Source organism: Bombus impatiens, unplaced genomic scaffold, assembly GCF_000188095.3.
Source record: "Bombus impatiens unplaced genomic scaffold, BIMP_2.2 scf_0136, whole genome shotgun sequence".
NCBI classification, from domain to species: domain Eukaryota; kingdom Metazoa; phylum Arthropoda; class Insecta; order Hymenoptera; family Apidae; genus Bombus; species Bombus impatiens.
This window is the reverse complement of record NT_176555.1, coordinates 2,786,681-2,799,551: the sequence shown is the minus strand read 5'-3', so window position 1 is coordinate 2,799,551 and position 12,871 is coordinate 2,786,681. Positions and strand designations below refer to the sequence as shown.

The 12,871-nt window shown below is 44.5% G+C and overlaps 1 protein-coding gene across 1 annotated transcript in view; it reads left to right on the top strand.

The window, feature by feature from the left end:
* LOC117151297 overlaps positions 1–12,871 on the top strand; it is a gene marked incomplete at its 3' end in the record, with an annotated part of 172,194 nt that overhangs the window by 63,647 nt on the left and 95,676 nt on the right. The window contains exon 3 of the mRNA XM_033319154.1: positions 6,351–6,548. Coding sequence (XP_033175045.1) covers positions 6,351–6,548 — 198 coding nt within the window. The remainder of the gene's footprint in view (positions 1–6,350; positions 6,549–12,871) is intronic.

Below are 12,871 nucleotides of genomic sequence, written 5' to 3'. Positions count from 1 at the left end.
GGTCGATCGTGAAACAGTCGGCTGGCCGCTTAGGAGAGTTCTTAACGAGACGAGAACGAGAAAATATCGGCGAAAGTAAGTGGATCGAGCTGCAAAAGTGTCCCTGCCACTTCTCACAACGCTGGCAACGTCGATACCTTTAACGAACTTTGTTCAAACACGATCTTCGAGAACGACCGATCGATTTGCGTTTTCTTCTCTAACACGATGGTTATCTGTTCGGTTCGATTGTCGTTGCCCGGTGTCTATCGTCCGGTTCAGGGTCTTGACCTAGCGGTACACTGTTGCTATTCATGGGAAAGTATGATAGCGTTTGAAGCACGGTCGTGAAATTTGTACTTAGGATAATTTGATTTGATCCTCGTTCGCACGACGAGGTGTAGATTTCAAACGGAGATTGGAAACTTAGTTTTAATAATAATATAAATTTATCGGCTGTAAGATCTTGGTAAATTAGATAGAAGCAAATAGAGAGATATACATAGACGTAGGAAAGCGTTCTCCATAAAACTGCAACGAAGAAGCAGCTTTTCTGGTTTCAAAATGTTGATTTCTCTGCTGTTGAGACAGCTAGAGGATCTTTGCAAATCGACCATGAAATCTTGTAGAAGCATTGAAAGGACGAGTCAGTGAAGCGAACGAAACGAAGTACTTACGGAGAAGTAGAATAGGAATTTTCACGCAGACTCGAGGGGAATCGACCGCGAGAGAATCGCAGGCAGAGACTGGTGCGAATTCGCCACAAGCCCTCGCGAATACCGGCCACGTAAGAAGTGTCAGACACGCCAGCGAGAGTGATAACCCGTCAGTTATATAAATGTATTAAATTATATTCTATGCCGCAGACACGCATCGCGGAGAATGGACTGGACGTCTGGCTGATTGGTTAGGGAGATCGTGTAACAAATGTTTTCACGATCTGTATTATTCCCGCGCGAGAAAAGTGTTCTATGCTCTCTGCCTTGCAGCCTGTCTCCTTCTCTCTTTTTCTCTTTCCTTCTTCTTCCTCTCGGTTACGTTTCATTGTTTCCATTATGATCACCATAGATTCCCATGACCGGAGTTTTCAAGCCGCGATCGGTGTCACGGTGAAGACAAATCTCCCAGGATTACATTAGATCATTGCGAAATCTGTACACCTCGAATATCTGTTCGGCTCGAACGTACTAATCAAATGTTCACCGGTTGACGTGGTCGCTCGATACAAACTGGTTTACACGAGCAGAACGCTGTCTCGGACAGTTCGACGAATTAATAACGATTGGTGCCGATGGAAAAACGTGATCCAGGCGTAGATATTAATTGTTCTCTTGAAACACCTTTGGCTTGTAGCAACAGTATGTGGGTGTTACTCGAATCGCGTACGTTCATGATAAACCGTATAGTGATCGAGGATGACAGGTATTAGCTTCCGTCAATTTGAATTATTCGCTGAGAAACTTACGAATATCATTGAATTAAAGTCCCAGCCTTCCTATCGTACGAGCAAACGTCAATTTTGTCGTCTTACAATACAAACTTTGTCAGTAACTTAACTTGTTCGAAATAAACAAATATGCAAATACCCTGAAGCAACCGGGCGAAAGTACTTCGGCACTTCAGTACCTCAGCACTTCAGCACTTCAGCGCTTCAGTACTTCATTACTTCAACTTCAACTTCAACTTCAACTTCAACTTCAACTTCAGCTTCAGCTTCAGCTTCAACTTCAACTTCAACTTCAACTTGGAGTACTTGGAGCACTTGTGGTACTTCGAGTACTGTAGTGCTTTGATACTTAGAGTACTCAAATTTTCAAAAATTCAAATTTCTGAAGCAACCGGGCGAAAGTACTTCGGCACTTCAGTACCTCAGCACTTCAGCACTTCAGCGCTTCAGTACTTCATTACTTCAACTTCAACTTCAACTTCAACTTCAACTTCAGCTTCAGCTTCAGCTTCAACTTCAACTTCAACTTCAACTTGGAGTACTTGGAGCACTTGTGGTACTTCGAGTACTGTAGTGCTTTGATACTTAGAGTACTCAAATTTTCAAAAATTCAAATTTCTAAATTTCAAAAATTCAAAAATTCAAATTTTCAAAAATTCAAATTTTCAAAGATTCAAATTTTCAAAAATTCAAAAATTCATTATCCCTCCATTATCATTCCCTCTCGCGCAACGTTCACCCTTTGCTTCCACTTTCTCACAAGTGAGGGAGACTCCATCTCCGACAAAATCCCAATCATACAGAAAAACTCAGATCGTGCTGCAACATGAAATTCGCGAGTACGTACGAAATGCAAATTGGTGGGCGTGAAAGGAACTCGCGGCGCTTATAACGGGACGCGATTAAACAAAGCGACCGGTTAAACAAAGGGGCTAATCAAGGCCCACCCCGTGGCGTTCTCGGTCAATTTCAATTCCGCGATCGTTCCAGCTTTGCTGTCAGCGAGACGGGCGCATGAAAAAGGCAGGGTTGCTGGCATGCTGACGTCCCAATTCTCCTCGCGTTCTTTCTATGCCGGCACTCCGCTTTGTACCGCCGACAATTTCGACTCTCTCTCTCTCTCTTTCTCTATTTTTCTCTCTTGCGTTATACTTTTTTCTACCCTTCTCACCCTCCGATGACTCTCCCTCTCTCTCTCTCTTTTTCTTTTCGTTGCAACGAAGCTTAATGAATGCATTCGCTGCGGGGATTTGAGTGAATTCGATCGAAGGCTCTTGTAGTAGTTGATCCGATTGATGTTTGGTGGGGCGAGTTGGTAAGGGAAACGGCCACTGAAATTCGTTTGAAGTATCTTTGATTTCGTTATGCCAGGTTAAATTGTCGGGCTTTATCGAATGTTTGCTTGAAGGTTGTTTAATTCGGCATTGTTTTGGTAGCGAGCTCTCGTTTGGAAGTATTGTGTATCTACAATTTAGGTTTGGTTGAAATTAGAGGATGAGGAAGTTTTTAAATGGGAGAAATTTTAGAATTTCTGGAAAAAATATTTTCATTTGTTCAAGCTGTTTATGATAGCGATCCTTGTTGAACGTTTGTACTAGATTTGTCAATCTTATCGTGTTATTAGTAAGTATAGCTGCAGTCTATCAATAAGATCATTAAATGTAGTATCTTCGAAACTCGTATGTAAATTCTCAACGAACTTCCCACCTAACTCTCATTAGAATATTTAAATCGCTTTATTAATAATACATCTGCCTTCAAAACCCACCACGTGCTTCTAAACATCGAAGCGTGTTTAATCCAGCATTTCATAAATCACATTATCACAGGGAAGTGTAGATACATTACGGTGAATCAAGAGCGGACTGTTCGTGCGAGCAAACGCATTAATAAACAATATGCCTCCATAAGGTGGTCTGTTAAAACAGCTAGCGCTGTAGCCCCGGTTAATTTATGCGAACCCTTGGTTTCCACGTCCCTTTCCATTCTCCGGAATCCCCATAGGGACGAGACCATCCTCCCCTAACGAGTCTTTTATGCACCGTCGACTTACCCTTTTCCCATAAATTTCGACTGACCAAATATTGGTATTGACGAATCCTGAAATGGCCCTATTATTCGAATATCGTCGTATCCTGAGGGTCGGATTCCCGTTCCACCACGAAAATTGTCGATACTCGGCATTATCGATCCAACAAGACAATAGCTGATTTATACTACTCGTTTATGAGATCGGCAACAGTTGCTCGAACCATGTAATCGGGACATTACAAATTGAAGTGGCTGTCACTGGAGCGGCGATCCAAGCGAGCGAATAGCGATTGTCGAGGGTGATTTAGATTCTTTTCTTAAACTGTTTGATCTTGTTAGATCGCTGTTTGCAGAGAAAGGAATGTATTTGTTCTATCTAGTTTATGGTTTTGTTTGTGAAATCGACGAGAATATATCGCTATTACTTTATTCGAGCTTGTAAAATCCGATGCCGTATTTATACTCGACTACCTTATCTGCAATTTTTTGATGTAACGCTATTTCTTTAGAAAAGCAAAGTTGAGACGATAAGCGCAGGAGCGTGTGAAAAGAAATTCTAGGAACGAAAAAAGGCACAAAAAATGCAAAGGGAGTAACAGCAATGAAGATAAGTAACGTTTCCTTAATAGTTGTAAGTTCAACTCTATCCATTTGCAAATTTGTGATATGCTACCTTGTAAAATTGTGACGTCTACTAAATCTTCTGAAAATCTCAAGCTGAAATATAATGACAAACAAAAAGTATCCTATTAAACTCTCAACCGGACGCATTCCACACGTACCTCGCGCAAGTCTCGTAGCATTTTCGCTCATCGAGCACGGAGACCAGGCGGATGAGGGCGGACACACGTGGGCGATCGAGTACGCGTATAATGGTTACATCGCGGTGTTCCCCGGTTTCTCGAGTGGCCGCTAAACTGCGATGTTTATGCAGTCCGGTGTAACGATGCACGCCGATATAATGCAGCCACATCGCCGTTGGGGCGACGCATGCCACTTGTCCGCTTCGCCATCCGACGCCCGCCGGCCGAGCGATTCGTAAGCGGATAGCACCGGGTCCCGATCCCCGCTGCGTCGTCGTTCTGCGAACAACCAGCCGATTTTGCTGGAAAGTATCTGGTTTACGGTCTCGAGAGGCCGACCAACTTTGCGTTCCTCGAAAAAGACGAACTGGATCGCCTCGATTCGCATCGATGAAGGCGAAGGACCACGCGGATTGGAGGAAGGGATCTTGGATAAACGCGTTTACGTCTGCCGGTGATTTGTGTAAATACTAAGGAGAATCGTTCTCTTTCGTTGGTTTTCACGAAGATGGACTTTTTTTCTTTTAGTTTCTCATGGAGTTTGAATCGTTGACACGTTATAGGTGAACGAAGAGATCTCGTGTATTTGTATTTTATCGTCAGAGGCTGTTGACGAAGTATCCTGTGTTTCGTGGAGATATCAGTCAAGAAATTTGATCAAGATTTTATGCTTAAAATAAACGACGAGGTAAGAGGGGTTGACAGTGATTTATTTAACGTGTAATATTTGACACGAAAGAGTAGCTGACAATTAGGTTCGTTTAGTACGTAAAATGTTTAGTTCGTAATGTGCTAGAATTCAACTCTTGAGACTGTAAAATTTCACCACTTTCTGAGCGACTATAATCAAAAGTACATAGTCAGCTTGAATTAAAGCGAAAAGTTCCTCGATAAATTAGCACCCTCGTTTCAATACACTTCGCGTACATCTCTCGAAAGCACAAAAGACAGGCGAAAGAAACGGAGTCCAGCGATGCTCCTCGAATTGACGCACATACCTCCCCAAAAGCAAGTTCCAAGAGTTCATTGGAAGTGGCGGACGGGTGCTGCCATAAAATTCAATTTATTCCCCCTTGTTTGTTCTCACCGTTGGGGGAGATCGGTGTCGATAACAGATTCTCCTGGCGTAGGCCATGATTCCATAACAATATGGAAGAGAACTTGGAACCGTTAGTTCGCTTGTCCCCTCGGCTTCTTCGACCGCTTCCCGTTTCCGGAACCATGGCTTAGCGCGTTAAAAGCTTCTGGGAACGCGGAAACCCGAAGGTGTTATGCAACTCAGGAATGTACGCCGCCATATATTACGTGAAATCTCTACATTACGAATATAGTAAGGTAATGGCCAGTAGTAATATCCTTACCCTATTTTGCGCTATTATTATATTATGATATCGTTATGATATTATGCAGGAATAACTGGGCCGATTTCATAGGAGATTTAATCAGACACTGTTTCATTGTATATCGACGTACATGTAGTGGCAACAATGTAGTTAATTATCGACTATCTGTTGGAATTAATCTGGTTTGCCCCAGCTTACTACCAGGTATAATAATAATGATCTGGTATTCGTCCATTTATCACGGGGCTACAATAAGGAGATAAGAACGCGCGCATTGTGCTGCTGCGTCCGTGATAAGTGCTGAATATTAACAATGCAACTATCTCGACCTTTACCAGCCATTATACCGTTCATTAGCGATAATGGGGATTGTATATTCAATTATCAATTGTTTTCTAAAATTAATTTCGTGTTCCTGGATTAGGCCTCCATCCGAAAGAATCCCGCGAACAAGGAACAGTTATTCGCTACCGAACTTGTTCTCCGTGCCAAATTTCTGAACTTAAATTCTGATCACGCGTGTATCTGTGACACTAAAATTAATAAAGTACACGATGGATCGATTTGAATTCCGAATGACTTGCTCGTCACATCGCATTACATCACGTTCCACCACCTGTCGCCATTCTATCACGTCCCAACCCTTGAAATTCATTCCTGTCCAGATACGAACAAGTCACGTCACTTCACGGTAATATGTAACGTTTCTCCGGGAAACAGGCTCGTGAAAGGACCGCTTTGTTGCAGGGTCGCGGAGATGTCGCATCGCTGGTCCGGAACTTGCTCGGACCGATTTACGGCGATGGCGTTATCAATCTGCTGATAAGACAGGCCCGGGACATCCTGGTGTGCGCTTATCACGGCAACTTGGAGAACTTCCTCAGGACTTATCTGTCACCAGCCGCGTCCCTTCTGGCGGAAGTGAAGTCTGTCGCCTCCGAAACGGTGAGTTTATTTCCTCTTTTCGCGTAGTCGCTCGCGAATGTACGAGGTTCGTCCGTGAAACTGGATCGTCCGCGAGGCAGGAAAGGTGAAAGAGCGGCGGGAATGCGGCTCAACGGACGGATTGTTCCTCGAAGCGATTAAAGTAATCAGTCTCATAGATGGCTATGTCCAAGTATGGTCGCGACCGGATCCACTTCGCGACCAATTGCGAAATCCGACTTATCGTCCGGATGACACGGCCTTCTATTTATATAACCGGTGACCGATTTAATCGGCGATGAAAGCGCGCATCGAGAAATTCATCTTTTTGTTCGGCGGTTGTTTCTTTGATAGCTGGAGAACACGCGAAGATAGCAGAGTTTCCGATCGGTGTCCTTTGCCTCAGCCTACGATCTACGAATTTTTTCTTATCGTAATCTCGGTACCGTTTGAACAAAGAAAAAAATGCTTAACATTTTACACTTTTAATATTTATAATTTCAACAAAAAATTGAGGCCAGAAATTAAACGGAAAACGATAGGATCGAAAATGACTTAGAATCTACCAAAATTAAATTTAAAATTAAACTTTTCAGAAAAACCGCGACTTTTCCTTTGAACTGGTACGTAGGTAGTTACTTAACCTTCCGAAGTTTGTCTCCAATGTCACAACGCGGCTGGCGTGAATGTGATATAACGGCAGATTAACCGAGTAACGTCTTCGCAAAGGTACTCAAGACTAGGTACGCGAGACATTCTAAGAGACAGTTCAGCGTTAACGCTTAGAAATTCAATTAAACCGGCAAGAATTGTCGAGCGAGGAGTGGTCGTCGAGAAGAAAGGCAACCCTTGCCGGTCGATCGCCGCTAATAACACTTGTAGTTGCGGGTAACCGGCCTGTCTCGAATCTCGAGCTACGAGGGTTGTCAGCGCGTCGAAGCACGTGCCTTCACCGAGGTTAATTTATTTACGCGGAGAGCCACGCCAGTCGCACAAAGTGTCTCGAGAGGGCGTTCGTAAAAGCCTCCGCCTAACCACCGATCTCGAAATCTCCCGCTGTACGGTTCGTAAACGTTAATTAAAACTCGCAGTGAAATAGGGACAGTTCTCGGCTTGGGGTAACGGTCGAGCACGTGGCGAAATAACCTAATCTCGTGACACCAAACCGCTCCTACTCGGCGGAGGAACGCTCCGATTCGAGATAGTTCGAGGGGAAGATGGGTTTGATGAATAACGTTTGGAAGGTGGGTAATTGGCGCTGAGAACGTTGACTGATTGATTCGGCCGACCTGAATTGTGTTTGATCGGAGAAATTAATTTCTGATAGTGGAGTTGAGTTGTGTTTAAAGGTATGATGATATAGAATGTTAGTGATATACGAGTTTGTAATCGGAGATCCGAGGTTTCCGCACAGTCTCGCGGTGTCATCAAAATCGAAGCTGTTGTGTTTTATCGAAAAATGTACTTTAACGTTTCAACGTTATAGTTTATTAAGAGTCGAACGAGACAGTGTTCGTGTTCGGAATGATTGCGGAATCAAGCTTCAAATAAATTTAGAGAAGTTGGAAGAAAGTAACGTCGACTCTGTTCGCAGACCAAGCTTGTCGCGAGTAAAGATAGGTTGAATGTGTTTGAAACGAACTGTCAATTATCGAAGAGAATATCTCGACCCAATAGTAAGAAGCTGATAAGATTACAGCTACGAGTCCATCGTTCTACCCTGAAGCCTCAACGAGGAATTTCCGAAAACTAACTCTTATTACGACGTGAAGCGAGTACGAGGGAAATTTCTACACAATGGAAGGCACGGCGAGCGGTGCTCGATAAATTCTAAGGAGAAGACCAATAAAGAAAACGACGCGCTGGCTCACGACAATTTGGCAGATATGGGGCAGCGATGTCCACGGTGGAAAGCGGAGCGACGCGAGCGGAGCTCTGCTCGCTCGTTAGCGCAGAATTTCTGAAAGTAGGTAGGCAGAGAAGCTAACCGACGCGTTCTACCTAATATAGGCGAGCTGTGGCCTTTGTCCGCGCGCAATCACATCCGGTACTGTCGATCTGGAAATTTGTCCGCAGACCAGTCGACTCTTCCGTCACGATTCGGGACTTGTCTTCTAGCTAGCCATTTCGGTCGCGTCGTTGTCTTCGTTGCGATTAGTAGATTGCCTTTTAAAGCTCTTCGATCGAGGAACAATCAGGGTTCAAGAATCGTAGAATTTTGCTAATTAACTGAACGACCGTAGACGTTCGAATTTAACGTATAAAAACCAACTACATTGAAATCTCGAATGTAGTCTTAGACCGTAAAGAATGAATTTGCTAGAACGAGTATGACTGTTCGCTAACTTGACTTACCTTAACAACTACCCGCAGGAACTTAATAAATCCCCCCCACTGTCGTACGATGTAATTACTCACCCTAGAAGAATTATCCTGGTAGAAAGTTCGATGCAACATGGAGCAGTCCCTTGGAAAAACTGGAATAGGTAGCTCGCGAGCGACGAAAGCGTCCGAGAGGCGGTACATCAGCGCAATTTGCCAGCGTCTTTTCGATCAATAAACATCCTGCACGATGTATAAGGGACGAAACAGGAATTATCCGTCGTTAAACGACGACCGGCTTCGCGGAGCGAAAGGTTGTCGAATGTTGCGCCGAGTGAATTACCTACCGGACAAGTAATTCGATAGAGCTCGTTACACTCGAGCTTGTATCCAATTAAACTAGCCTAGACGCTGCTTCTTTCTCTTTTTCTCTCTTACGCGAGTGTGACTAGTGATTTTCCGTGTACGAGCTGGTGTACGTAGGTACACGGTGCCTCGCCACCACGCGACGCATCCGTAATCGCCGTATCAACCAAGCCGATAACAAGGTTACGCGCGTGTGCTTCGTCCGTAATAGCAATAATTTCTTGCCAAGTAACGACCATTTCGAACCGTATACGGAAAAGGGACGCCCGGAATAAGAACGGCTCTGGACTCGCCCTTCACGTTCAACCGGAGAACACGCTCGTAAATATCATTTCGCGGCTTTTCAGGCTCTTAACTGGCCCAGAGATTTTCGTTTTGGGAAATTGGAGCGGAGAAAAAGGATTTATGGATTTATAGGTTGTTGGTTGCTACTCGTGGCACTTCCTTCGATACCTTGGGTAAACTTAATTGACGATTGGATGGAGGATGTAGTAGTAGAGATACTTCTTGAAATCGTGTTGTCCAACTTCGTCAATCAAAGTGAACAGGAAGATATGGATGTTACAAATATCTTTTAACATCTACGTTGGAATTTGCCATTATTTATATCGTCTGTTTGCAATAAATAAGCTTAGAGAGGTAGTCTTTTTTTTTTAAGAAGTTGAACCCTAATCACGTATTCAGGTAGTAAAATTCGAGAATTTATACGACGACCTCGAAATATTTCCATAACTTAATATTTCTTTGAGACAAAAAACAATTCACATGCTTCACTTCGAAATCCCACGTCCAATTTTGGAGCTATCGTAACGGTTGTTTCTGCTGGAAGAACGTTTCACCGAGGAATCACCAGTGAAGCTGTGACGACGCTGCAGCAGCAGCAGCAGAGAGAGAGAGAGAGAGAGAGTGAGGGGGAGAAAGAGAGAGAGAGCTAGAAACGTGCATAGTGCTTGGCTCGATATTCGAAGGGCAGGAATTCGCGTGGGTGGGTCGAGCCCTGCAGATAAACGCGGACTGGCGAACGGTCGCACAGGTGTACGGGGCCGAGAGAACCCCGCGACATTTATTTCGCATAAGTAAATCTTCATAGTTGAGAGTTATTATTATTATTATTATCATTATCATTATCATTGTTATCATTCTCATCATTCTCATCATTCTTATCATTCTTATCATTATTGTTATCATCCTTATCATTGTTATCATTATTATTATTGTATCGTTATCGTAATAATACTTATTTATTAGCGTACTTGGGAGACTACGATCGCGAAAGAAACGACGGGGGTCAGTGGTGGGTCGGTCCGTTTCAATCATCCACTCGTTCTCGATTCTCTTTCTGTTCACCTTCGGTATTGTTTCTTCGGTTACGTTCTCGTTGCATGTGAAATCGCGTCTCGAGTTAGCGATGAAATACGATTCCAGTTCCATTCTCTCGAGCAGAATGTCTTGCTAACCAGCTTGCCAGTTTTAACGCGATAACTGTCTCGCGCTAACCTCGATGACATGTCGATAGACCAGTCGATACGGTTCTTGATCTCGCCACAACGACAGATTTTGAGTGTCTTTAGGTCTTTTGGGGCGCACTTTTTCATTCTTTAGAAGTTGATCGAGCGTTTTCGTTAGCTTAATGTTCGACGAGACCTCTCAGATCCAATCATCTCCAAACAAAGAGTAGATCCAACGTTCGCTTCTTAAATTCAGGACGTCCAGTCTAGTCAATTTGATCGAGAGGTTGTGCTAGGTAGCCAGGACCAAGATGGACCTGCGTCCACGTAGTCGAAGGGTGTGCACAGATTGACGAAGCTGGTGGAAAACGGGACTGTAAGGTAAAGGCTGGAATGTCGGCGAAGAATAGCAGTAGGTAGGTGTAGCCAGATAGCACGGGACGAGTGCATCGAAGACACCGTAACGGTGCCTCGTCCGAACTGATTGACAATGATTGAAGGCTGTGGGTTTCGACTCGGGACTACGATAGTCATAGCCAGGTTCTAGGTTCCTCGTGTAAACCACCAATAGGTGTACATGTATGTAGGTCTTTGTTGTGGCTATCCGGCGATCTTTCGCCATTGAATCTGGAAGATCTGCGCCGGGAGCAGAAACGACGGCCCACGCCACGCGATCGCTTGGTTTCTCTCGATCGTCTCGTTCGAACAACCGCCCAATGCGCTCCTATTATTCCCGTTCGATTAAATTAAGGCTATTTCCACGATCTTCTGTCATCGATATTCCCCGATATTGGATACGCCGGTGGAAAGCTCGGCTTCGTTAAGACAGAGAAAGGTTCTATATAATGTGTGTAAAATTGGTCATAGGACGATAGAGCGCTTGAAATATACAATTTTCGTCTATGATCCTTTCGCTTAAGACAGAGTTAGCCCAGTTAGAATTGACTTATGTGTACTTTATCTACGGTTCTCCAAAAATCGCAATATCCTACTCCTCCGAGATTCTCATCGTCATCGTTCGAAATCATTAAACGATAAATTTCACAAATACTCGTCAGATGTTCGTTCCCTTTCCTAACCCTGGCCTCGTTCAATACGGTTTCGTTATCGAACATGAACTCGTCATGAAAAACCTACTAAAATGTTACCGTGGAGAAATCTTTTCATTATGAACCATTTGTCACCGCCGAACTCACGGGCATCAGGCCATGGGGAATTCTAAGGTTTCGTTGAACAGGGCCAACGCGTACGTGGTTCACGCGCCGCTTATTGGTATGCGAGTTTTCGCCTGCACAGGTAAAGCGAGGCTCGTGCTCACGGGATCGACGACACGCTCGAGGCTCGACCGCCTCGCACCGCGTGATATATCGATACCGCGGAGACAGTATCCGCGTGCTGCTACCAGCTACTTAACCCGCGACCAATCGGTTACGTATGCGACTGGTTACATTACCTACCTACCTACTTGCTGGCTACCAAACGAGGACCGACCTCCATGCGAGAGACAATGAGCCTTCCTCGCTTTCCAGCTACCGTTCGTTGTTCGCCGATGATTCTTCGACGGGAACTTGAAAAATCTGTGGAACAGCGGAAGCTTGGATATTCATTTCTTCGAAACTTACAGAATTTTGAGGCAATGTGTGCATCAGAACATCCTACCGCTCAATCTTTAAACCGATTTTCGAATATGAATGACAAGTACTCCAATGACTACCCGAACCGTTCGTTATCCTTTGGATAACCGCTTCAGCCACGAACCTAATCCAGCTAGAATCACCTGCGAGTGCCGAGCTGCGAAGAAATCGAAGAAAAGTCGATAGCTTTGCGTTTCTTTTTGCCTCTTCTTTCGCTGCGAGAAACGGGTGGTATCTGCGTTGGCATCGCTTACGCGTATCACAGCGGCTCATTGTTCGTGGAAGATTCAATCTCTCGGGTCCGAGAGAGCCTTTCTCTTCTTCCTGCATCCGCGCGAGCAACGCCGCGCCGGGAAGCGAGGGGAGCAGCGGGAATAGAAGATAAATGAAGCAAGTGTTATTTTCCAAACGGGCCGCTTTTACATAATGAATAGGAAAGCGAGGAAACGCGGCGGCGAATTTTTGTTTTATTTACGTAAGCGCGATCGAGCGGACAACGAGGCGGGTCGCGTTGAATCCGCGCGCGTAAAAACTGCGACCAATTTCTAATAGCTAGTTAGAAACGTGGCGGGGG